The sequence below is a fragment of the Schistocerca piceifrons genome, chromosome 3, assembly GCF_021461385.2.
Source record: "Schistocerca piceifrons isolate TAMUIC-IGC-003096 chromosome 3, iqSchPice1.1, whole genome shotgun sequence".
Lineage (NCBI taxonomy): Eukaryota > Metazoa > Arthropoda > Insecta > Orthoptera > Acrididae > Schistocerca > Schistocerca piceifrons.
Window position 1 is genome coordinate 554,295,433 of NC_060140.1, and position 19,256 is coordinate 554,314,688.

Here is a 19,256-nt window from a genome sequence, read left to right on the forward strand (position 1 = left end):
TTCGGGATATTTCCATTGGCCATTTCCTGCTCTTGCTAACTGCATTCTTCAGTAAAGAGCTGCACCCTATCAGGGCTTTTCAAAGTTGATTTCTACTGCGTGCTTGAAAGCACAGGCCTTCCTGGGTAAATCTCATGCACTCCAAATCAACTGACAGGTTTACCCATTTAGAAAGAATTTGGGAATACCAGCACATCATCTCTAGGCTGGACAAAGCCCCCTTCCCTGAATATCAGAAACTGGCTCTGGCTAGCTAGAGGACAAGCTGAGGCCGTGTCCAGGTGAGGTATGTTATTAAAGGTATGCTGGAAAGGTCGAGAACAAAATGAAGTGTACATTAGAGTCTGTCTGAGAGCTCGAACAAGACCCTCCAACAGACCAGTTTCCTTCATAACTTCCTACCTTGATGGAAATATGGCACCAGAAGAAATACAAAACCTCACTGTTATTATGGATCCAATTTTACTGTGGAATATAAATGTGTTTGTGATAAATGTGGTTGAAGTCAGACTTCTAGCACAGGGAAGTTCTTTGTGCTTGTATTTGAAAGAAACAAATTTTAAATTATTTAATGCTCCTGCACTTAGTGGTTACTGATTCCACAAAAAGGGTGACAAGACATATGTGAGGGAGAGCTGAAGCCACCTTTGTAGATTATGCATACTATTTATCACCTCTCGGTATCAGTTCCAGCCTACAAGCAGTTGTTACTGCAGTTTATATGCTGCATAGATTTACAGTATGTTCCCTCAGCCTGCTCATCCTCCTTTCTCACTTTCCCTTCCCTCTCCCCACTGAAACAATTAACCACGAAACTCTCACTATCTATCACACAACTCCCTTGGTCTTTTATTTATTGTGAGCATTTAAATGCACACCAAGTAATTTAATAGTTCTTTCGCCTGCTGCCCCTGGGACTGAATTGTAGAGTGTCTCTTCTTACAGAATACTTGTGTCTTTTGAATTTAGGATGAAGAATTCATTTTAACACAGTGAATAGTGCCCTCTTCCCACCTATTATTGACTGTGAACGGGCATAATTCTGTGTTCTGATTAAGTGATGCAGCATAATACGCCCCCCCCCTTGCCCCCCACAGACACACACACACACGCACACACACATACACACATTTCCCTAAGCTTCTTACATGAAATAAGCACACAAAAATGTGTGTGTGTGTGTGCTTATTTCATGTAAGAAACTTAGGGAAATATTTGATTTATTTTCTGACACTTTTAGTAATTTTAAGCACACTCTTGAGCATTAAAGAATTCACTGTCATGTGCCCTACAGTTATGTTGTTGTTGTTGTGGTCTTCAGTCCGGAGACTGGTTTGATGCAGCTCTCCATGCTACTCTATCCTGTGCAAGCTTCTTCATCTCCCAGTACTTACTGCAACCTACATCCTTCTGAATCTGCTTAGTGTATTCATCTCTTGGTCTCCCTCTTCGATTTTTACCCTCCACGCTGCCCTCCAATGCTAAATTTGTGATCCCTTGATGCCTCAAAACATGTCCTACCAACCGATCCCTTCTTCTAGTCAAGTTGGGCCACAAGCTTCTCTTCTCCCCAATCCTATTCAATACCTCCTCATTAGTTATGTGATATACCCACCTTATCTTCAGCATTCTTCTGTGGCACCACATTTCGAAAGCTTCTATTCTCTTCTTGTCCAAACTAGTTATCGTCCATGTTTCACTTCCATACATCGCTACACTCCATACAAATACTTTCAGAAACGACTTCCTGACACTTAAATCTATATTCGATGTTAACAAATTTCTCTTCTTCAGAAACGCTTTCCTTGCCATTGCCAGTCTACATTTTATATCCTCTCTACTTCGACCATCATCAGTTATTTTACTCCCTAAATAGCAAAACTCCTTTACTACTTTAAGTGTCTCATTTCCTAATCTAATTCCCTCAGGATCGCCCGATTTAATTTGACTACATTCCATTATCCTCGTTTTGCTTTTGTTGATGATCATCTTATATCCTCCTTTCAAGACACTGTCCATTCCGTTTAACTGCTCTTCCAAGTCCTTTGCTGTCTCTGACAGAATTACAATGTCATCGGTGAACCTCAAAGTTTTTACTTCTCCATGAATTTTAATACCTACTCCGAATTTTTCTTTTGTTTCCTTTACTGCTTGCTCAATATACAGATTGAATAACATCGGGGAGAGGCTACAACCCTGTCTCACTCCTTTCCCAACCACTGCTTCCCTTTCATGCCCCTCGACTCTTATAACTGCCATCTGCTTTCTGCACAAATTGTAAATAGCCTTTCGCTCCCTGTATTTTACCCCTGCCACCTTCAGAATTTGAAAGAGAGTATTCCAGTTAACATTGTCAAAAGCTTTCTCTAAGTCTACAAATGCTAGAAACGTAGGTTTGCCTTTTCTTAATCTTTCTTCTAAGATAAGTCATAAGGTTAGTATTGCCTCACATGTTCCAACATTTCTACGGAATCCAAACTGATCTTCCCCGAGATCCGCTTCTACCAGTTTTTCCATTCGTCTGTAAAGAATTCGCGTTAGTATTTTGCAGCTGTGACTTATTAAACTGATAGTTCGGTAATTTTCACATCTGTCAACACCTGCTTTCTTTGGGATTGGAATTATTACATTCTTCTTGAAGTCTGAGGGTATTTCGCCTGTCTCATACATCTTGCTCACCAGATGGTAGAGTTTTGTCATGACTGGCTCTCTCAAGGTCATCAGTAGTTCTAATGGAATGTTGTCTATTCCCGGGGCCTTGTTTCGACTCTGGTCTTTCAGTGCTCTGTCAAACTCTTCACGCAGTATCTTATCTCCCATTTTGTCTTCATCTACATGCTCTTCCATTTCCATAATATTGTCCTCAAGTACATCGCCCTTGTGTAGACCCTCTATATACTCCTTCCACCTTTCTGCCTTCACTTCTTTGCTTAGAACTGGGTTGCCATCTGAGCTCTTGATATTCATACAAGTGGTTCTCTTCTCTCCAAAGGTCTCTTTAATTTTTCTGTAGGCAGTATCTATCTTACCCCTAGTGAGACAAGCCTCTACATCCTTACATTTGTCCTCTAGCCATCCCTGCTTAGCCATTTTGCACTTCCTGTCGATCTCATTTTTGAGACGTTTGTATTCCTTTTTGCCTGCTTCATTTACTGCATTTTTATATTGTCTCCTTTCATCAATTAAATTCAATATTTCTTCTGTTACCCAAAGATTTCTATTAGCCCTCGTCTTTTTACCTACTTGATCGTTTGCTGCCTTCACTACTTCATCCCTCAGAGCTACCCATTCTTCTTCTACTGTATTTCCTTCCCCCATTCCTGTCAATTGTTCGCTTATGCTCTCCTTGAAACTCTCTACAACCTCTGGTTCTTTCAGTTTATCCAGGTCCCATCTCCTTAAATTCCCACCTTTTTGCAGTTTCTTCAGTTTCAACCTGCAGTTCATAACCAATAGATTGTGGTCAGAATCCACATCTGCCCCTGGAAATGTCTTACAATTTAAAACCTGGTTCCTAAATCTCTGTCTTACCATTATATAATCTATCTGATACCTTTTAGTATCTCCATGATTCTTCCAGGTATACAACCTTCTTTTATGATTCTTGAACCAAGTGTTAGCTATGATTAAGTTACGCTCTGTGCAAAATTCTACAAGGCGGCTTCCTCTTTCATTTCTTCCCCCCAATCCATATTCACCTACTATGTTTCCTTCTCTCCCTTTTCCTACTGACGAATTCCAGTCACCCATGACTATTAAATTTTCGTCTCCCTTCACTATCTGAATAATTTCTTTTATCTCGTCATACATTTCATCTATTTCTTCATCATCTGCAGAGCTAGTTGGCATATAAACTTGCACTACTGTAGTAGGCATGGGCTTTATGTCTATCTTGGCCACAACAATGCGTTCATTATGCTGTTTGTAGTAGCTAACCCGCACTCCTATTTTTTTTATTCATTGTTAAACCTACTCCTGCATTACCCCTATTTGATTTTGTATTTATAACCCTGTAATCACCTGACCAAAAGTCTTGTTCCTCCTGCCACCGAACTTCACCAATTCCCACTATATCTAACTTTAACCTATCCATTTCCCTTTTTAAATTTTCTAACCTACCTGCCCGATTAAGGGAGCTGACATTCCACGCTCCGATCCGTAGAACGCCAGTATTCTTTCTCCTGATTATATCATCAACATAATTGAGATTTTGGCATGTTGATTGACAGTGGCAGCTCACTTTTTTTTTAAATCTGCAATCAGTGCTGTACACAATTGCGACTACAGCATATGACACTGTAAAAATTCTAACTTGTACTTAACTTTACAAATAAACCAATAGTATGTACCACTTAATGATAAGACACATGATGGCAAGGGATGTAGATTATGCTCAAGCAAGCAAGAAAAGCAGGATTGAGGCTGCTGAATTTTGAGTAAGCATGAGGTGTGTGTCTATTTTTTATATTGTGTATGCAGTATCTGCAATTTGGTGTTGGTGCTCTGCTCCTGAACTTAGAAGAGTTGTTGTTGCTGAGCCAGCTACTGTTGTTGTGCTTGCAATTGCCGCTGAAGAAATTATAGTAGTTAGGCATCTGCAAGCACTGCATTTTTCTGTTAAGTCCTTGGTATTGCTATTGTACATGTCAACGTCCACTTTATTGGCATTGTACAAGCCACTCTCACACATAAATTAAAAGAACAACTGTTGTAGCACAACACAGCATTGTTGATTGTCCAGTTCAATGTCGAAAGTGGGGTTGTCATTGGCAAATGGAAAAATGGGAAATCCAGTCCAGATGGAAAGTTCAAAAGTTAGAAAGATACCAATAGATGCAATGCATATGGGGAAGCATAGAAATTGTGAAAACAAAATGGTCTGTTGATGGCTGGAAGAAAGTGGGAACTGCTGCATCAAAACAAAATCAAATTTTTAAGTTTATCATTATGACTGCAAAGTTCTGAAATATAATGTCAAAAAAATATAGCCATGTTAACACTGATAAAAGATTATCAGTCACTTGTAATAACCATGTATAAATTGAAAAAAGAAATACATTTTAAAATTACTCAACAAAATATTACAATATGGTTCTTAGTAAACCATTGACTTTCATAAAGCAGACTGTGCCCCTTATTGGTTTCACGTTAATATATAAAACAAAAATCTTCCTTCTCTGTCCATGAATTATTTGTTTGTGATTAAGGCTGTATGTTGGTGACGATCTTCGACTCTTCAGCTGGGACAGATGGGTGTGTTGGTTTGAGAGACGCAAGCAACTACTGGTGAGACACCATATTCCCACTCGAGACTTAATAGATCCAAGAGAAGAAGGTAATACTCAGCAACTAATTGAACACTGGAAAAGGGCTGTCAAGGATGAAAGGCTATGTGAAAAGGTGAAGACTATGGACCATTTATTCAAGGGTAAGATATTATCAAATAATATTTTTTGGACTTTCATTGGAGCAGGGATTTACTTTCATCCTATGTTTACCTTATTACTATGTTGTTCTTCAGGATTCCTTAGGAAAGACATGTCAGTCAGGGGACAATGCATGGAGTGGTTAATAAAACTGTTACTAACTTTAATGAAATGTCATGACAGAATCAGAATGTAGAAGCCACAAATACAGTGAGTGTATTAATATAACATACAGCAGTTGGTGAAACGCCAGTAGTTGTTCAACAACAAAAACAATAATGAAATTTGGGAACGCACTCTGTAAAGTCTTCAACATTCAGATATCTTGTGACTTCATAACAGCTACTGTGTTAGTGACCAACTGGTAAGGGAGCATGAAAGGCAGTATTAGTTTGTGACATCTTGTTGTTTTCACGTAAGAAAACTTCTGCTAAAGATAAAATATCACATAATTCAGTTTAAAACTGTGTGCCCGACCGAGACTCGAACTCGGGACCTTGTGTAAAGCTTCTGTAAAGTTTGGAAGGTAGGAGACGAGGTACTGGCAGAAGTAAAGCTGTGAGTACCGGGCATGAGACATAATTCAGTGTTGATCAGTGCCATAGAGGTGGAAAAGAGCCAGCATATTAATCCCAGACACAAGGTATGTCTACAGGAAGATCAGAGAGATAATAAGGCAGTAGTTGAGGGAAATCAGCAATGGAAAAGGTGTGCAGAAAAAGCTTACAGTAGATGCAAAGGTGCAAGAAGAGAAAATAATTGTGGCTCTGACCATCAGTGAGGTTCTAAGAAGATATTAAATTACTTAACTACCTATAAATATGTGGGCTTAATGATCGCTAAGTGCTGAGGTTCAAATGTAAGGATGTCAAATGCTGTAACTGGAAAGAGGTGGAACTATCAGTGTTGGATATTATCTTGGCTGACATCAAAGAATTTTATTTGTTTAGGAAGCAGAATGTAATAAAGAGTGTTGAATATGAAGATTGGAATGACACAGACAAGAATATTTCAACCAAAATATCCTGATTTATCAAACAAAAATCACCAAACAGCTGCAAGTTCTGAGAAGTTATTTTATTTACACTTCCAGTTTTGGCATTTCATTAATGCCATCTTCAGACGCCTGTGTACTCCATGTATTCAGTTAGCTATACCGATACTTGCATATCTGGAGCCATCAGTATCTGGATTCTGTGAATTCATTTTTGAAGTGTTTGCTTCGAAGACGCTTTGGTAAATATTTGACTAGCTGCTATCCTGTATGTGTGATCGATCAGCAGAGATTAAAATATCCTGAGGTGTTTGGTACTGAACTGAGTATAAGGAAGAAACTGCTGAAATTGTTTTTTTGATGGTTAGGTTTCTGTGGAAGTTAACAGTGATAATAATAAAGTCAGACTAGAGAAAATAGTCTAAATATTATAACAGATCAGATTGTAAAAAAAGCGACACAGAAAATCAGGAACAAAAGCTACAGATAAAACAGATTAGGTATGATGTTAAAAATGCCTGATTGCAGACAGAGGCAGAATTAGAAAGCACAACAGCTATAAACTTTGCACCAGGTCTGAAACCTGTTATTCCATGTTACACTTGCTATGCTGCCATACAGAGATGACATTTTAAAAAGGTGCATTGCTATTGAGATGTATGGCATAAATGAAAGATACTTAACTTTCGAACAGCAAAAACGTTATAGAATCTACAGCCTACCACTAGTTACCTAAAATATATCTTAATTATGTTCATCCATATAATCTCCTGTACACTGTAAGTTTGTATGGAGAATCCAGTTATAAATAAATATAGTATTTGGTTCTCATATAAAATTGCTTAGTGGTATTCCCTTTTTATTTTTATACATTTTTACATCATAAAATAAATGTTATCTTCTGAAGGAAGCCATCTATAACAGCTATTTAAATTATAATCAACCAATAAATTCACAGACTGCCACAAAGATGATGAAGGTTTCTTGGGTCTCGAGCCATGTGGTAGCGTTGATATGTCGCGACGTTTCGGGAAGTGTCATACTACCCATCTTCTGCCGAAGTGTCGGGATTCACAGAGAGTGGGATATTTGTATGCGCAGTCTCCCCCCTCCACTAGTCCTCGGGCGGCTGTGGTGGTCCGGCCATGGGAGTGCGGTGGTGGGGGTAGCAGCCACCCCCCGGCGGCCGTGTTCGGCTCTTGGTGTGGGCATTCTGTCGGCGTCTGTGGTGGAGGATGTTTGCGGGCACGATCCTGACGGACTCCTGCTATCACAGGGTTCCATGCTGCGCTTGGTTGGTATTCTTCATCCCTGTTGACCAGTTGCTGTGAATCGTTATTTCTAGGGATTCTTTGATAATACTTTTCCAGATGCCAGATGCTTGGCACAGCACTTACATGTTTTAGAAGTTGAAGGTGTTTTCTTCCTTTGTGCTATGTTCTGCTATGGCTGATTTTTCTTTGTCCTAGTTGCACACATGTGATATGTTCTTCACAGCATTTGGATATACAGCGCTGTGTTTGTCCAGTGTACTGTTTTACGCACTCACGTGTGATGCTATATATTCCTAGCATTTTAAGCTTCAGCAGGTCTTTGGCAGAACCTAGGAGCTCCCTCTTTTTTGTGGTGGGTGGAAAACGGTTTTGATATTGTGTTCACCCAGAAGTCGTGCAATTTTGGATGAGAGTGGACCATATAAGGAAGGAATGTGCATCATTTGTCTTCTTCTTCTTCTTCTTCTTCTTCTTCTTCTGGGGTCATCACTACTTCTTTCTTCCTTTTTAGCTCCTTGTTGATCTGCTAGGAGATAGTCTGTGCTTCAAGCGGCTGCAGAAGGAACACATCAAGAAAGTGAAACTTCTTAGCACACTGGCTTTCCTACAACACTGTCAAGATGAGAACATCGTACCAAAGTTTGCAGTTATTTGACACCCAGTAAAATCAAAGAAGACCGACCAGGTATTACAGTGAGTAGGTGTGGCCTTAGTAAGGGAGCGCATTCAGTTTACTCGGAAGGAACTTGACAGGAATGCACGCAGCCTCCTCACATGCCACCTACAACTGGCAAGGGCATTACAGCCTATCTAGTGAGTGGGCTGACTGCAGCACGCATTCCAGCAGCGAGGTGCAGAAATTGGGCTCTACATCTAAACATCTCAGTAAATTCGGCAGACTAGCCAGTACTCAGACGACAGACAAAGAGATGAATGACACCAGAGCTGTGGTTAATTTGACTGGAAAAGAACTGGACACTGCCACAATCGTGGTCCTCAAAAAAGGACTGAATTTTTCCCCCATCCCCAGAAAGATCTCGAAACAGGATATTATCAGCAGTGTGGAAGAAGCAATAAAAGGGCTTTCAAAAGAGGAGCAGAAGAAGGCAGACGGGAAACCTGCAGAATAATTGACAGATCTCGATTACCTAAACATAATTGCAGAAGGATGAGGAGCTCTCCAGCCCCTTAGAGACGACCCTGATATGACAATCTTACCAGCGGGCAAAGGGAACGCAACAGTGCTATTAAGCACCGATGAGTACTGGCAGAAAATAATGTGCTGCTACAAGATGGGGCCTACAGGAACCTGAAGAAGGACCCAACCTTGATGATGACTAGAAGGACGATAGCTCTGCTGAAGAAATATGACTTACCTGAGCCAATGAAAAGCAGCTGCACTCCAGAGTGGCAGTGATTCCACACCTTTATGGACTCCCCAAGATCCATAAGGAAGGGGTGTCTCCAAGACCGATTTTGGACACCATCAACTCTCACAGCTACAGACTAGCAAAATACCTAACAACGCTGTTCAAACCCCTTGCGGGACACTGCAGCCGCCATGTGAGTAACTCAACCGAGTTCGTAAAAGTACTCAGGGACATGCGACTACAAAGGAAAGACTTATTCATGAGCTTCGATGTGACGTCGCTCTTCACCCCTTCAAGACCCCTTGTCACTTTTAGCTCAGCACTTTGAACCACAAACAGTCAGCCTTTTCGAACATACACTGACAACCACCTACTTTCAGTGCAACAGGGAATTCTTCAAGCAGATCAACAGTGTGGCCATGAGTTTCCCACTGGCTCCGGTGATTGCAAAACTCTACATGGAACATTTCGAGGAGGTGGCCCTTAAAGCTGCTAGACAGGAACCAAAGCACTTCTTCCGTTATGTTGATGACACTTTTGTTGTGTGGAGGCATGGCAGACAGGTGTTAGATGAGTTTCTGGAGAACCTCAACAGCATCAATCCAAATATCAAATTGATGCCTCCCCTTCCTTGACACACTAATTAAGAAGAAGGCAGATGGTTCACTAGGCCATACAGTGCATAGGAAGAAGACACACATGGATCTATACGTTCGTGCAAAAAGCTGACACCATCCAGCACAAAGACAGACAGTGCTGACCATTCTGGTACGTAGGGCGCGCGCTATCAGTGACAAAGACAGCCTACCATCCGAGCTGCAACACCTGAGGGAAGTCTTCTGCCAAAATTGTTACAGCAGAATGCAGATTAACAGGGCACTAAAAAGGAAGAAAGAAGTGGTGACGACCCCAGAAGAAGAAGAAGGAAGACAAATGGGTCGTGTTCCTTCCGTACATGGGATCGCTCTCAGCTAAAATTGCATGACTTCTGGGCAAACACAATATCACATCTGTTCTCTGCTCACCACCGAAGACGAGGGAGCCCCTAGGTTCTGCCAAAGACCCGCTGAAGCTTAACATGCCGGGAATATATAGCATCCCATGTGAATGTGGAAAACAATACATTGGACAAACACAGCACTATATAACCAAACACTGTGAAGAACATATCAGATGTGTGTGACTAAGGAAGAAAACACCTTCGACTTTGAAAACACAAAGGTGCTGTGCTGAGCATCGGGCTTCTGGAAAAGTATTATCAAAAAATCCCTAGAAATAAGGATTCACAACAGCCTGGTGAACAGGGATGAAGAATACCAACTACGCGCTGCATGGAACCGTGCGATAGTGGCAACCTGTTGGGAGCGCACCCGCCAACATTCTCGACGCAGACAGAATGCCAACACAGAACCAAACACAGCCGCCAGGGGTGGCCACTACCCCCAACACCATGCACCCATAGTCAGACCACCGCAGCCTCCCAAGGACTGGTAGAGGGGGCAGACCGCACATACAAATACCCCACTCTCTGTGAATCTTGACACTTTGCCAGAAGATGAGAAGTATGACACTTCCCAGAACGTCGTGATATATTAATGCTATCACCCTGCTGGAGACACAAGAAACCTTCAGCAGCAGTATACGCCAGAAAAGCCTACAGTCACATATGGCACAAAGATGTTGGAAACTGTTATGTGGAATTTGGAGTGAGGGGTGAGAATGCTGGGAAATCATTTAAATTTGCCACTTACTACTCATTTGCCAAGAGATTATAGAAGTAAAGGAAACCAGAAGCAACTGAAAAATAATCTAGTTATAATGTCAAAACATTCTTAAGGTTAGGAATTGCTTCAGATTAGTCTTCAGTCAGCAATCTTTAAACAGAAATGAAGTAAAAAAGTGATTTAAATTTGCATTTGGCTTATCTTTAACTCATTTAAAATATTAATATGGACTAGAAATGGTCACATCTGCCAAGTGCTATATGAAATTTGCTTGCCAGCAACGTGTGAAAAATTGTACTTGATATTCAAATTAAGACTCCTCAGTATTACATTTTACTGAGCAGCTGGGTGTAAAAATCGGAGTAAAGACATAATGACGGCATGTTTGTAATTCAGAATCAGATTTAAGACATATAAGTTGCAGGAAACATAAACACACTTTTTTTTGTTCTTTATTTGTGGTCCACAGCTCAGATACGTCATTTTTACATACAACACCAAAAAGTTGTTAAGAAACTTTATTTGGCTGTAACTAGTTCTGTCTATTTTGTGATCATCTGCTGGGCTTCAAATTCTTCCCAATGATAACAAAATAATAGAAACTACAAGGTGTACAACTTTGCTTCCACCATTTTTTCTTCAACATTTGAATCTTTAATGAAACAAATTGGCTACGCATGTATCATTCAAAGTATTTTCCATCGCTGGACACTACTTTCTCTCATCTTTTGGGAAGTGTATGAATCCTGCATAAAAAAAAAATTTCGTCTTTTGAAGGGATCCACGAATCGATCCAGTTTATGACTTCTTCATGAGATCGATAGTGTTGGTCTGCCAGGCCATACGCCTTTGATCTAAACAGGTGATAGTCAGAGGAAGCAATGTCTGGAGAATATGGCGGGTGGGGTAGGACTTCCCATTTTAATGTTTCCAAGTACATTTTGACCTCTTTTGCAACGTGCGGTGAAGCGTTGTGCTGCAAAATCACTTTATCGTGCCTCTTACTGTATTGTAGCTGTATGTCTTTTAATGCTCTGATCAAATGCATTAATTGCATTCAATAATGAGCACCTGTGATTGTTTCACTTGGTTTTAACACCTCATAGTACACGACACTGAGCTGGTCGCACCAAATGCAGAGCAAGATCTTGGAGCCTTGAATATTCAGTTTGGCCGTCGACATGGAAGCATGGCCAGGATATACCCATGATTTTTTGTGGTTTAGGGTTGTCGTAGTGAACCCATTTTTCATCCCCGGTCACAATGCAATGCAGAAATCCCTTCCGTTTTTGCCTCTGAAGCAACTGTTGACAAACACACAAATGCCGTTCAACATCTCTTGGTTTCAGCTCACATGGGACCCAAGTGCCTTGTTTCTGAATTATGCCCATATCTTCGAGATGTTTTGAAGTGGCTTGCTGTGTCACTCCCACTAATCATGCCAATTATTATTGAGTTTGATGCGAGTCTTCACTCAGCAATGTCTCCAATTCTGCATCTTCTAAAACATACTCTCTTCCACTACTGTGCTGGTCTGTGACGCTAAAATCACCATTCTTGAAGCATTGAATCCACTCACAACACGATCTTTCAGTAATAGTGTCCTTACTATACGTACTTGAGAGCATTCGATGAGACTCAGCTGCTGTTTTTTTCCATACTGAAACAAAGCAGTAACAGCTCCCACCAATGACGAGAATAAGGCTCGTAAACTGACATTTTCAATCGAGAACAACTTTACGATGCAGACACAAACTGACTAATGTTTAAATGAGGATATGATGACCGAGGTCCAAGTTAATTACCTGACATCTGCGATCTGTTTCTTTCGACCGCTGTCGCCACCTATCGGCAAACGGCGGAAGCAAAGTTGTACACATTATAGTTGCAGCAAAATAAAGTTGTTTATCAGTTTTTTGATGATATATACCTATGTGACACTTTCTCGTGAGACGTCTTTTTATCTCAACTTGAGATCTCAGTATCTTCAGTATGCCTTTCTTAAATCAGCAGCCCTTTTTTTTGCCTTAATTTTTCACTCGCATTTGTAAATAAGAAATCTCCTGCTCTGAAGCTTGGCACTTAGTAACATTACTGCCAAGAAAAACCATGATGTTGACATTTCTTAATCACTTCATGTGAATCCCTGTATGCTTCCACTGAATGTGAGACCACATATTTATTTCTTATCTCCGTTTTTTTTGTTTTCTGTTCTCTAATGATCTCAGCGTTATTAGTACATTAAATTATAAATTTCCTTCTCATCAACCGTAGGGTGAACATTTTATGAGTGTATTGACTTTGTAGTTTGTTTTAGTTTTAAAATATTGTTATTTGAAGTATGTTGTTTTGCTGTTCAGTTTTAGATTTGTTGGTTATATTTACAGGTTTGAAACCACAGACAGTTGAAATTCTGAAACGGCCATTGCTGTTGCTTGCAGAGAGACATGAAAAATCATATAACATGTATTTTCCTGCAACCCTCAGACCACTGTCAACTTACAGTACCATTATCATTACCCATAAGTGTCCTAAGCAGCAAAATTCTCTCCGGAAAAATTTCAACACTTCAGATATGAACTTCATGTTGGATCCTTCTGAGTAAGTGCTTCAGTTAAAACTTTTAATTAAAAATGAGTGAGAAGAGTTGAGGTGTATTGAGATCACGGTAATTTAACTAGTTTCTTGGTAACAAATAAGTAAACTACCGTAAATAGCGTATAACTTCATTGTTTTAATACAGATTTCAGAAAAACAGCGTAACTTTATATCAGAAACTTGCTTATATACATTTGTTTATAGGCCTAATTCTCGTAACGTTTTTGGAGAATCAAAGTTAAAGTATCTCGTTTAATTGTTATTTTTTTCATTCCATCGAGTGAAATATATAATAAATAGCGTATACCTTCATTGTTTTAATACAGATATCAGAAAAACAGCGGAGTTTTAAATCAGAAACTTGCTTATATACATTTGTGAATAGGCTTAATTCTTGTAATGTCCTTTTTGATTTTCGGTAATTTAATTGATTTATTCTAGCTAAAGTATTATTTTTGCCATGAGTGAGAAGTGCCTGACTTGCCGTAGAATTGTTAGTTCCAGGGTTTGGTGTGATGGATGCAGTAGTTTTTTTCACTGGGGGGGACTGCAATGGCGTGGGCGTCGGGAAAGTGGATCAGGCTCATCAGTGGTTATGTAGGATTTGCAGCAGAGATAGGAAGATAGTGGAACAGGAGGGGAAAATTGCTGCCCTTCAGGCTGAGCTAGATCGGGCTAGGGAAGATCTGGACAGGTTAAGGAGGGAGAAGGGCAAAGAGAGGTGGGAAGTGGCAACAGGTAACAGAAGGAACAGGCCTAGAACTAAGTCTGACAGTTTTGTGGTGAATGTCAAAAATAAGTTTGACCTGTTGCTTCAGTTAGAAACTGATGAGCCTCAAGCAGAGGTAGGTGTAGACAGGACACAACAAACTTTCAATAGGAAATTGAAAAAGAATGTAGGAAAGTCATCGAAAAGGAAGAAAGTTTTGTTGTTAGGCAGTTCTCATGCCAGAGGTGTAGGCAAACTTCTGCAGGAGGAATTAGGACCAGAATACCAGGTCACAAATTTTTTCAAACCAAGTGCTAGTCTGGATCAGGTGACTGAGGATTTAGGTTCACTCTGTAAAGGATTTACCAGGGAAGACACCGTGGTTATTGTGGGAGGGCCAGGGAACAGCATCGACAGAGATCCTGGGTACAGTGTAGAGTGTGATCTGGTAAAGATTGCGTCGGAATCGAAACACACCAATGTTGAATTTGTATCTGTCCTGAGACGCCATGACCGGCCTCATTTGAACTCTTCTGTTAGAAGAGTTAATTTGGAGTTGGAATGGCTGCTTGGGTCGGGTGCGGGGGCTCATATTGGTGTGGTTCCTGTTGATTCACTCAGTAGGTGGGACTACACCAGGCAAGGCCTACATCTCAACAGGAAAGAGAAGGGGAAACTGGCTGGGGTAATAGCAGGAAATTTAAAGGGGGAGGCACTGCCATGAATGGTAAAATACCAGTGGTTACAGGTGTTGGAGCAGCACCTTTTTTAGGATAGGTAAGACAGAAAGATGTCAAGTTCTATGAGAGGTCAGGATTGAATCAAATCTTTAGTTTAGGAAAGAAATTAAACAGCACAATTCTAGCACATTGGATCACAAATCACAGCTGTCAATTATAAATTTTCACCAATCACCAGAAATTTTGTCTCCACCAAGTTGTATCTCAGTCCTAGGTAATTGCATTGATGAATTAAAGTCACCCAACCCAGCCTCTCTGAACACCATGTGACCACTGGTATAGGAACTAGGCCTAAGCACAATGAGAAACTCAGACAGGAGAGTACTGCAAATGTTAGAATAAGGAAAGGTTCTCATAAAAGTATAATTAAAAATAATGTAAGTACATTTCATCAAAATATTTGGAGTTTAAAGAATAAAATAGATGAGCTTCTGGTTTGTTTAGAAGATTTAGAAGTTGAGGATGAAATAGATATACTATGCCTGTCTGAGCATCACATTGTTACTGATATGGATAAGGTAAATGTAAGTGGATATAAGCTCTCTGCACATGTAATGAGAGAAAATATGGAGAAAGGAGGAGTTGCCATATATGTCAAAAGTTATCATTGTGCAAAAAGTATAGAAACAAAAAATTTTTGTATAGAGAAACATATAGAAGCATGTGCCTGTGAGCTTAAATTAAATAAAGGCACATTTATAATTGTAACTGTATATAGGTCCCCATCAGGAAATTTTCATCTATTTCTGAAAAATTTGGACTCCTTGTTGTGCTATCTGTCAGACAGGGGGAAGCAAATTATTATTTGTGGGGACTTCAATGTAGATTCTCTGAAAGAGGGTAATAGGAAAAATGACCTTGAAGTATTACTCAGTTCTTTCAATTTGACACCCGTTATTGATTTTCCTACTCGGGTGGTAAAGGATAGCAGCTCACTGATAGATAACTTCTTTATAGACCAAGATAAGTTTAACCAGATAAATGCTCAGCCTGTTGAGAATGGTCTTTCTGATCATGGTGCACAGCTAGTTAAATATATGACATAGCTCCATTCAGCAATAGTAAACAGTCCTCCAAAGTAGTACGTTTAGTCAACGATTTAACAATTGCAAATTTCAGGGAAAGCCTACAGCAGTTAGACTGGGATGAGGTGTACCGTGAACCTGATGCCAATTTAAAATATAATTTATTTCATGACATTTTTGTAAATGCATTTGAAAACTGCTTCCCCAAGAAAATAGTTAAATATACACGTAAGAAACCTTGTAACAAACCATGGCTTACTAAGGGTATAAAAATATCTTGTAACCAGAAAAGGGAAATGTATCTGACAGCAAGAAAGAGTAGTGACCCAGAAACTATCAAACATTATAAAAACTACTGTGTTATAATAAGAAAAGTTATTAAAAAATCCAGAAGTATGTGTATCATGTCTGAAATCAGCAACTCTGATAATAAAATTAAAACAATTTGGAATATTATTAAAAGAGAAACAGGTCAACCAAGAGCACAAGAAGACAGTATTACCATCAAATTGAATGAAAACTTTACGAACAAAAAGTCAGAAGTTGAAAATATTTTTAATAATCATTTTCTAAATGTTGTGGATATAGTAGGATCCAGGTGTTCATTAGAAGATGCTAGGCTGTTAATGGAAGAGGCCATACCCATGCAATTTGATACAATTGAAATGTCACCCACTTCTCCCTCTGAAATTAGGAAAATAATAAATTGCTTAAAAGCAAAAACTCACATGGAATTGATGGCATTTCCAGCAAAATACTACAAGCTTGTTCTCAACAGATAAGTAAGATTCTCAGCCACCTGTGTAATAGCTCTCTGGAACAGGGCATTTTCCCTGATAGACTGAAATATGCTATTGTTATACCTTTGCATAAAAAGGGGGATAGATCTGATGTCAACAATTACCGTCCAATCTCCCTTCTAACAGCTTTATCCAAAATTTTTGAGAAAGTAATGTATTCAAGAGTAGCTTCACATATCTGTAAAAATGAAGTACTAACAAAATGTCAGTTTGGTTTCCAGAAAGGTTTTTCAACAGAAAATGCCATATATGCTTTCACCAATCAAATTTTGAATGATCTGAATAACCGAACACCACCCATTGGGATTTTTTGTGATCTCTCAAAGGCTTTTGATTGTGTAAATCATGAAATTCTGCTAGACAAGCTCAAGAATTGTGGCATGAGTGGGACAGTGCACAAATGGTTTAATTCGTACCTAACTGGTATAGTGCAGAAAGTTGAAATAAGCAGTTCTCATAATATGCAAAGATCAGCACATTCCTCAAACTGGGGAACTATCAAGAATGGCGTTCCACAAGGGTCAGTCTTGGGTCCTTTGTTGTTCTTAATATATATTAATGACTTGCCATTCTATATTCATGAAGAGGCAAAGTTAGCTCTCTTTGCTGATGATACAAGTATAGTAATCACACCTGACAAACAAGAATTAACTGATGAAATTGTCAGTACTGTCTTTCAGAAAATTACTAAGTGGTTCCTTGTAAACGGACTCTCACTGAATTTTGATAAGACACAGTACATACAGTTCCGTACAGTGAATGGTACAACGCCCTTAATGAATATAGACCGTAATCAGAAGCATATAGCTAAGGTAAAATATTCCAAATTTTTAGGTGTGTCCATTGATGAGAGATTAAATTGGAAGAAACACATTGATGATCTGCTGAAACATTTGAGTTCAGCTACTTATGCAATAAGGGTCATTGCAAATTTTGGTGATAAACATCTTAGTAAATTAGCTTACTACGCCTATTTTCACTCATTGCTTTCATATGGTATCATATTTTGGGGTAATTCATCACTGAGGAATAAAGTATTTATTGCACAAAAGCGTGTAATCGGAATAATAGCCAGAGTCTACCCAAGATCATCCTGCAGACATTTACTTAAGGATCTAAGGATATTCACAGTAGCTTCTCAGTATATATACTCTCTTATGAAATTTGTTATTAACAACCAAACCCAATTCAAAAGTAATAGCAGTGTGCATAACTACAATACTAGGAGAAAGGATGATCTTCACTATTCAAGATTAAATATAACTTTGGCACAGAAAGGGGTGAATTATACTGCCACTAAAGTCTTTGGTCACTTACCAAATAGTATCAAAAGTCCGACAGATAACCAACAAGTATTTAAGAAGAAATTAAAAGAATTTCTGAATGACAACTCCTTCTACTCCAAAGAGGAATTTTTAGATATAAATTCAGAATAAAAAAGAAAAAAAAAATTATAAAAAAATAAAAAAACACAAAAAAATAAAAAGTTGTTATATTAACTTAAGTATGTTGTTAAATTAACTTAATTATGTCATGTATTGGAAAATTTGACTCGTTCCACATCATTACGAAATATTGTATTCATGATCCATGGAACTAGTATTAATCTAATCTAATCTAATCTAATCAGTTACTGTTGTGGGAAATATGGTAAAGTTAGAGGAAGAAAAACTGGAAATTCTAAGAACAGACTACAAGAAGTCTGAAAAGTCTCCAGTACAAATTTTTGAATCATGAAGGAATAAACTGTCATTTTTAGTGGCTGTGTTTTGACTGTCAAGCATTATACATTTCAACAGGTCATTTTTGATGTGGAAAACAAGTGTCATTCCAGAGGCTAGGATTTTTGTAGGATGACACATGTACCATCACGTTCGAAACTTCTTGGGTTGTAAATTGAATGGAATGTTAATATAATATGGCTAGGATTCCCCTCTTGTAAAAGTGATACATAATGAGTTGCTCCACTATCAGAATCTCATTAGTATTTCTTTGCAACAAGAAACAAACATTTACTCTTCCTCCGTAGTATCCACAAGAAACAAGACTTCTTGCCTTCAAAGTATGAGGAGATCCAGCTTGGTGTACCTAGTGAGAAAGAATAGTATTGGTGTTGCAGAATGTAAACAAATTTTTTGATATAGTACATACAGGTCGCTCCAGAACAGCAAATTGAAATAAGTGAAAAGTGCTCTATTTATATCTGTCAACGAATTCATCTAGAGAATAACAATTTTTTGAGCTAAAATAGATCTTGTTTTGATTACTTTATTACCTCATACACACCTAACATATTTGGAAGTGAGATAAACATTTTGGTGCTGCTATACTTTACACTTTTTTGAACTGGAAATCCCATATGGAAAACACCTTCAGCCATCTATATTTCAAATTTTATTTTACTTAAGCGACCGGTTGGGCATTTCACTACGGCATCTTCAGGCTCCTGACTGACATGTAGGAAAGATCCAGCTTCATGTGCAGTTGAAACAGGGGCCAACATTCAGTAACTGATATCCATTGACATTTTAACAACACAACCGCTTCATTCGCCAATTGCAGTACCGAAACACAAGGAAAATGCACATTGGCCATT

At 39.0% G+C, this 19,256-nt stretch overlaps 1 protein-coding gene across 4 annotated transcripts in view; it reads left to right on the top strand.

Annotated features, from left to right (window-relative positions):
• Positions 1 to 19,256, top strand: part of LOC124789515 (TATA box-binding protein-associated factor RNA polymerase I subunit B) — a 333,200-nt gene that overhangs the window by 290,322 nt on the left and 23,622 nt on the right. For 3 of the 4 annotated variants that reach the window (XM_047256902.1, XM_047256904.1, XM_047256905.1), the window contains exons 9-10: positions 5,208 to 5,428; positions 13,176 to 13,389. In XM_047256902.1, the coding sequence (XP_047112858.1) occupies positions 5,208 to 5,428; positions 13,176 to 13,389 (435 nt within the window). The remainder of the gene's footprint in view (positions 1 to 5,207; positions 5,429 to 13,175; positions 13,390 to 19,256) is intronic. The other variant, XM_047256903.1, reaches the window with a different exon arrangement.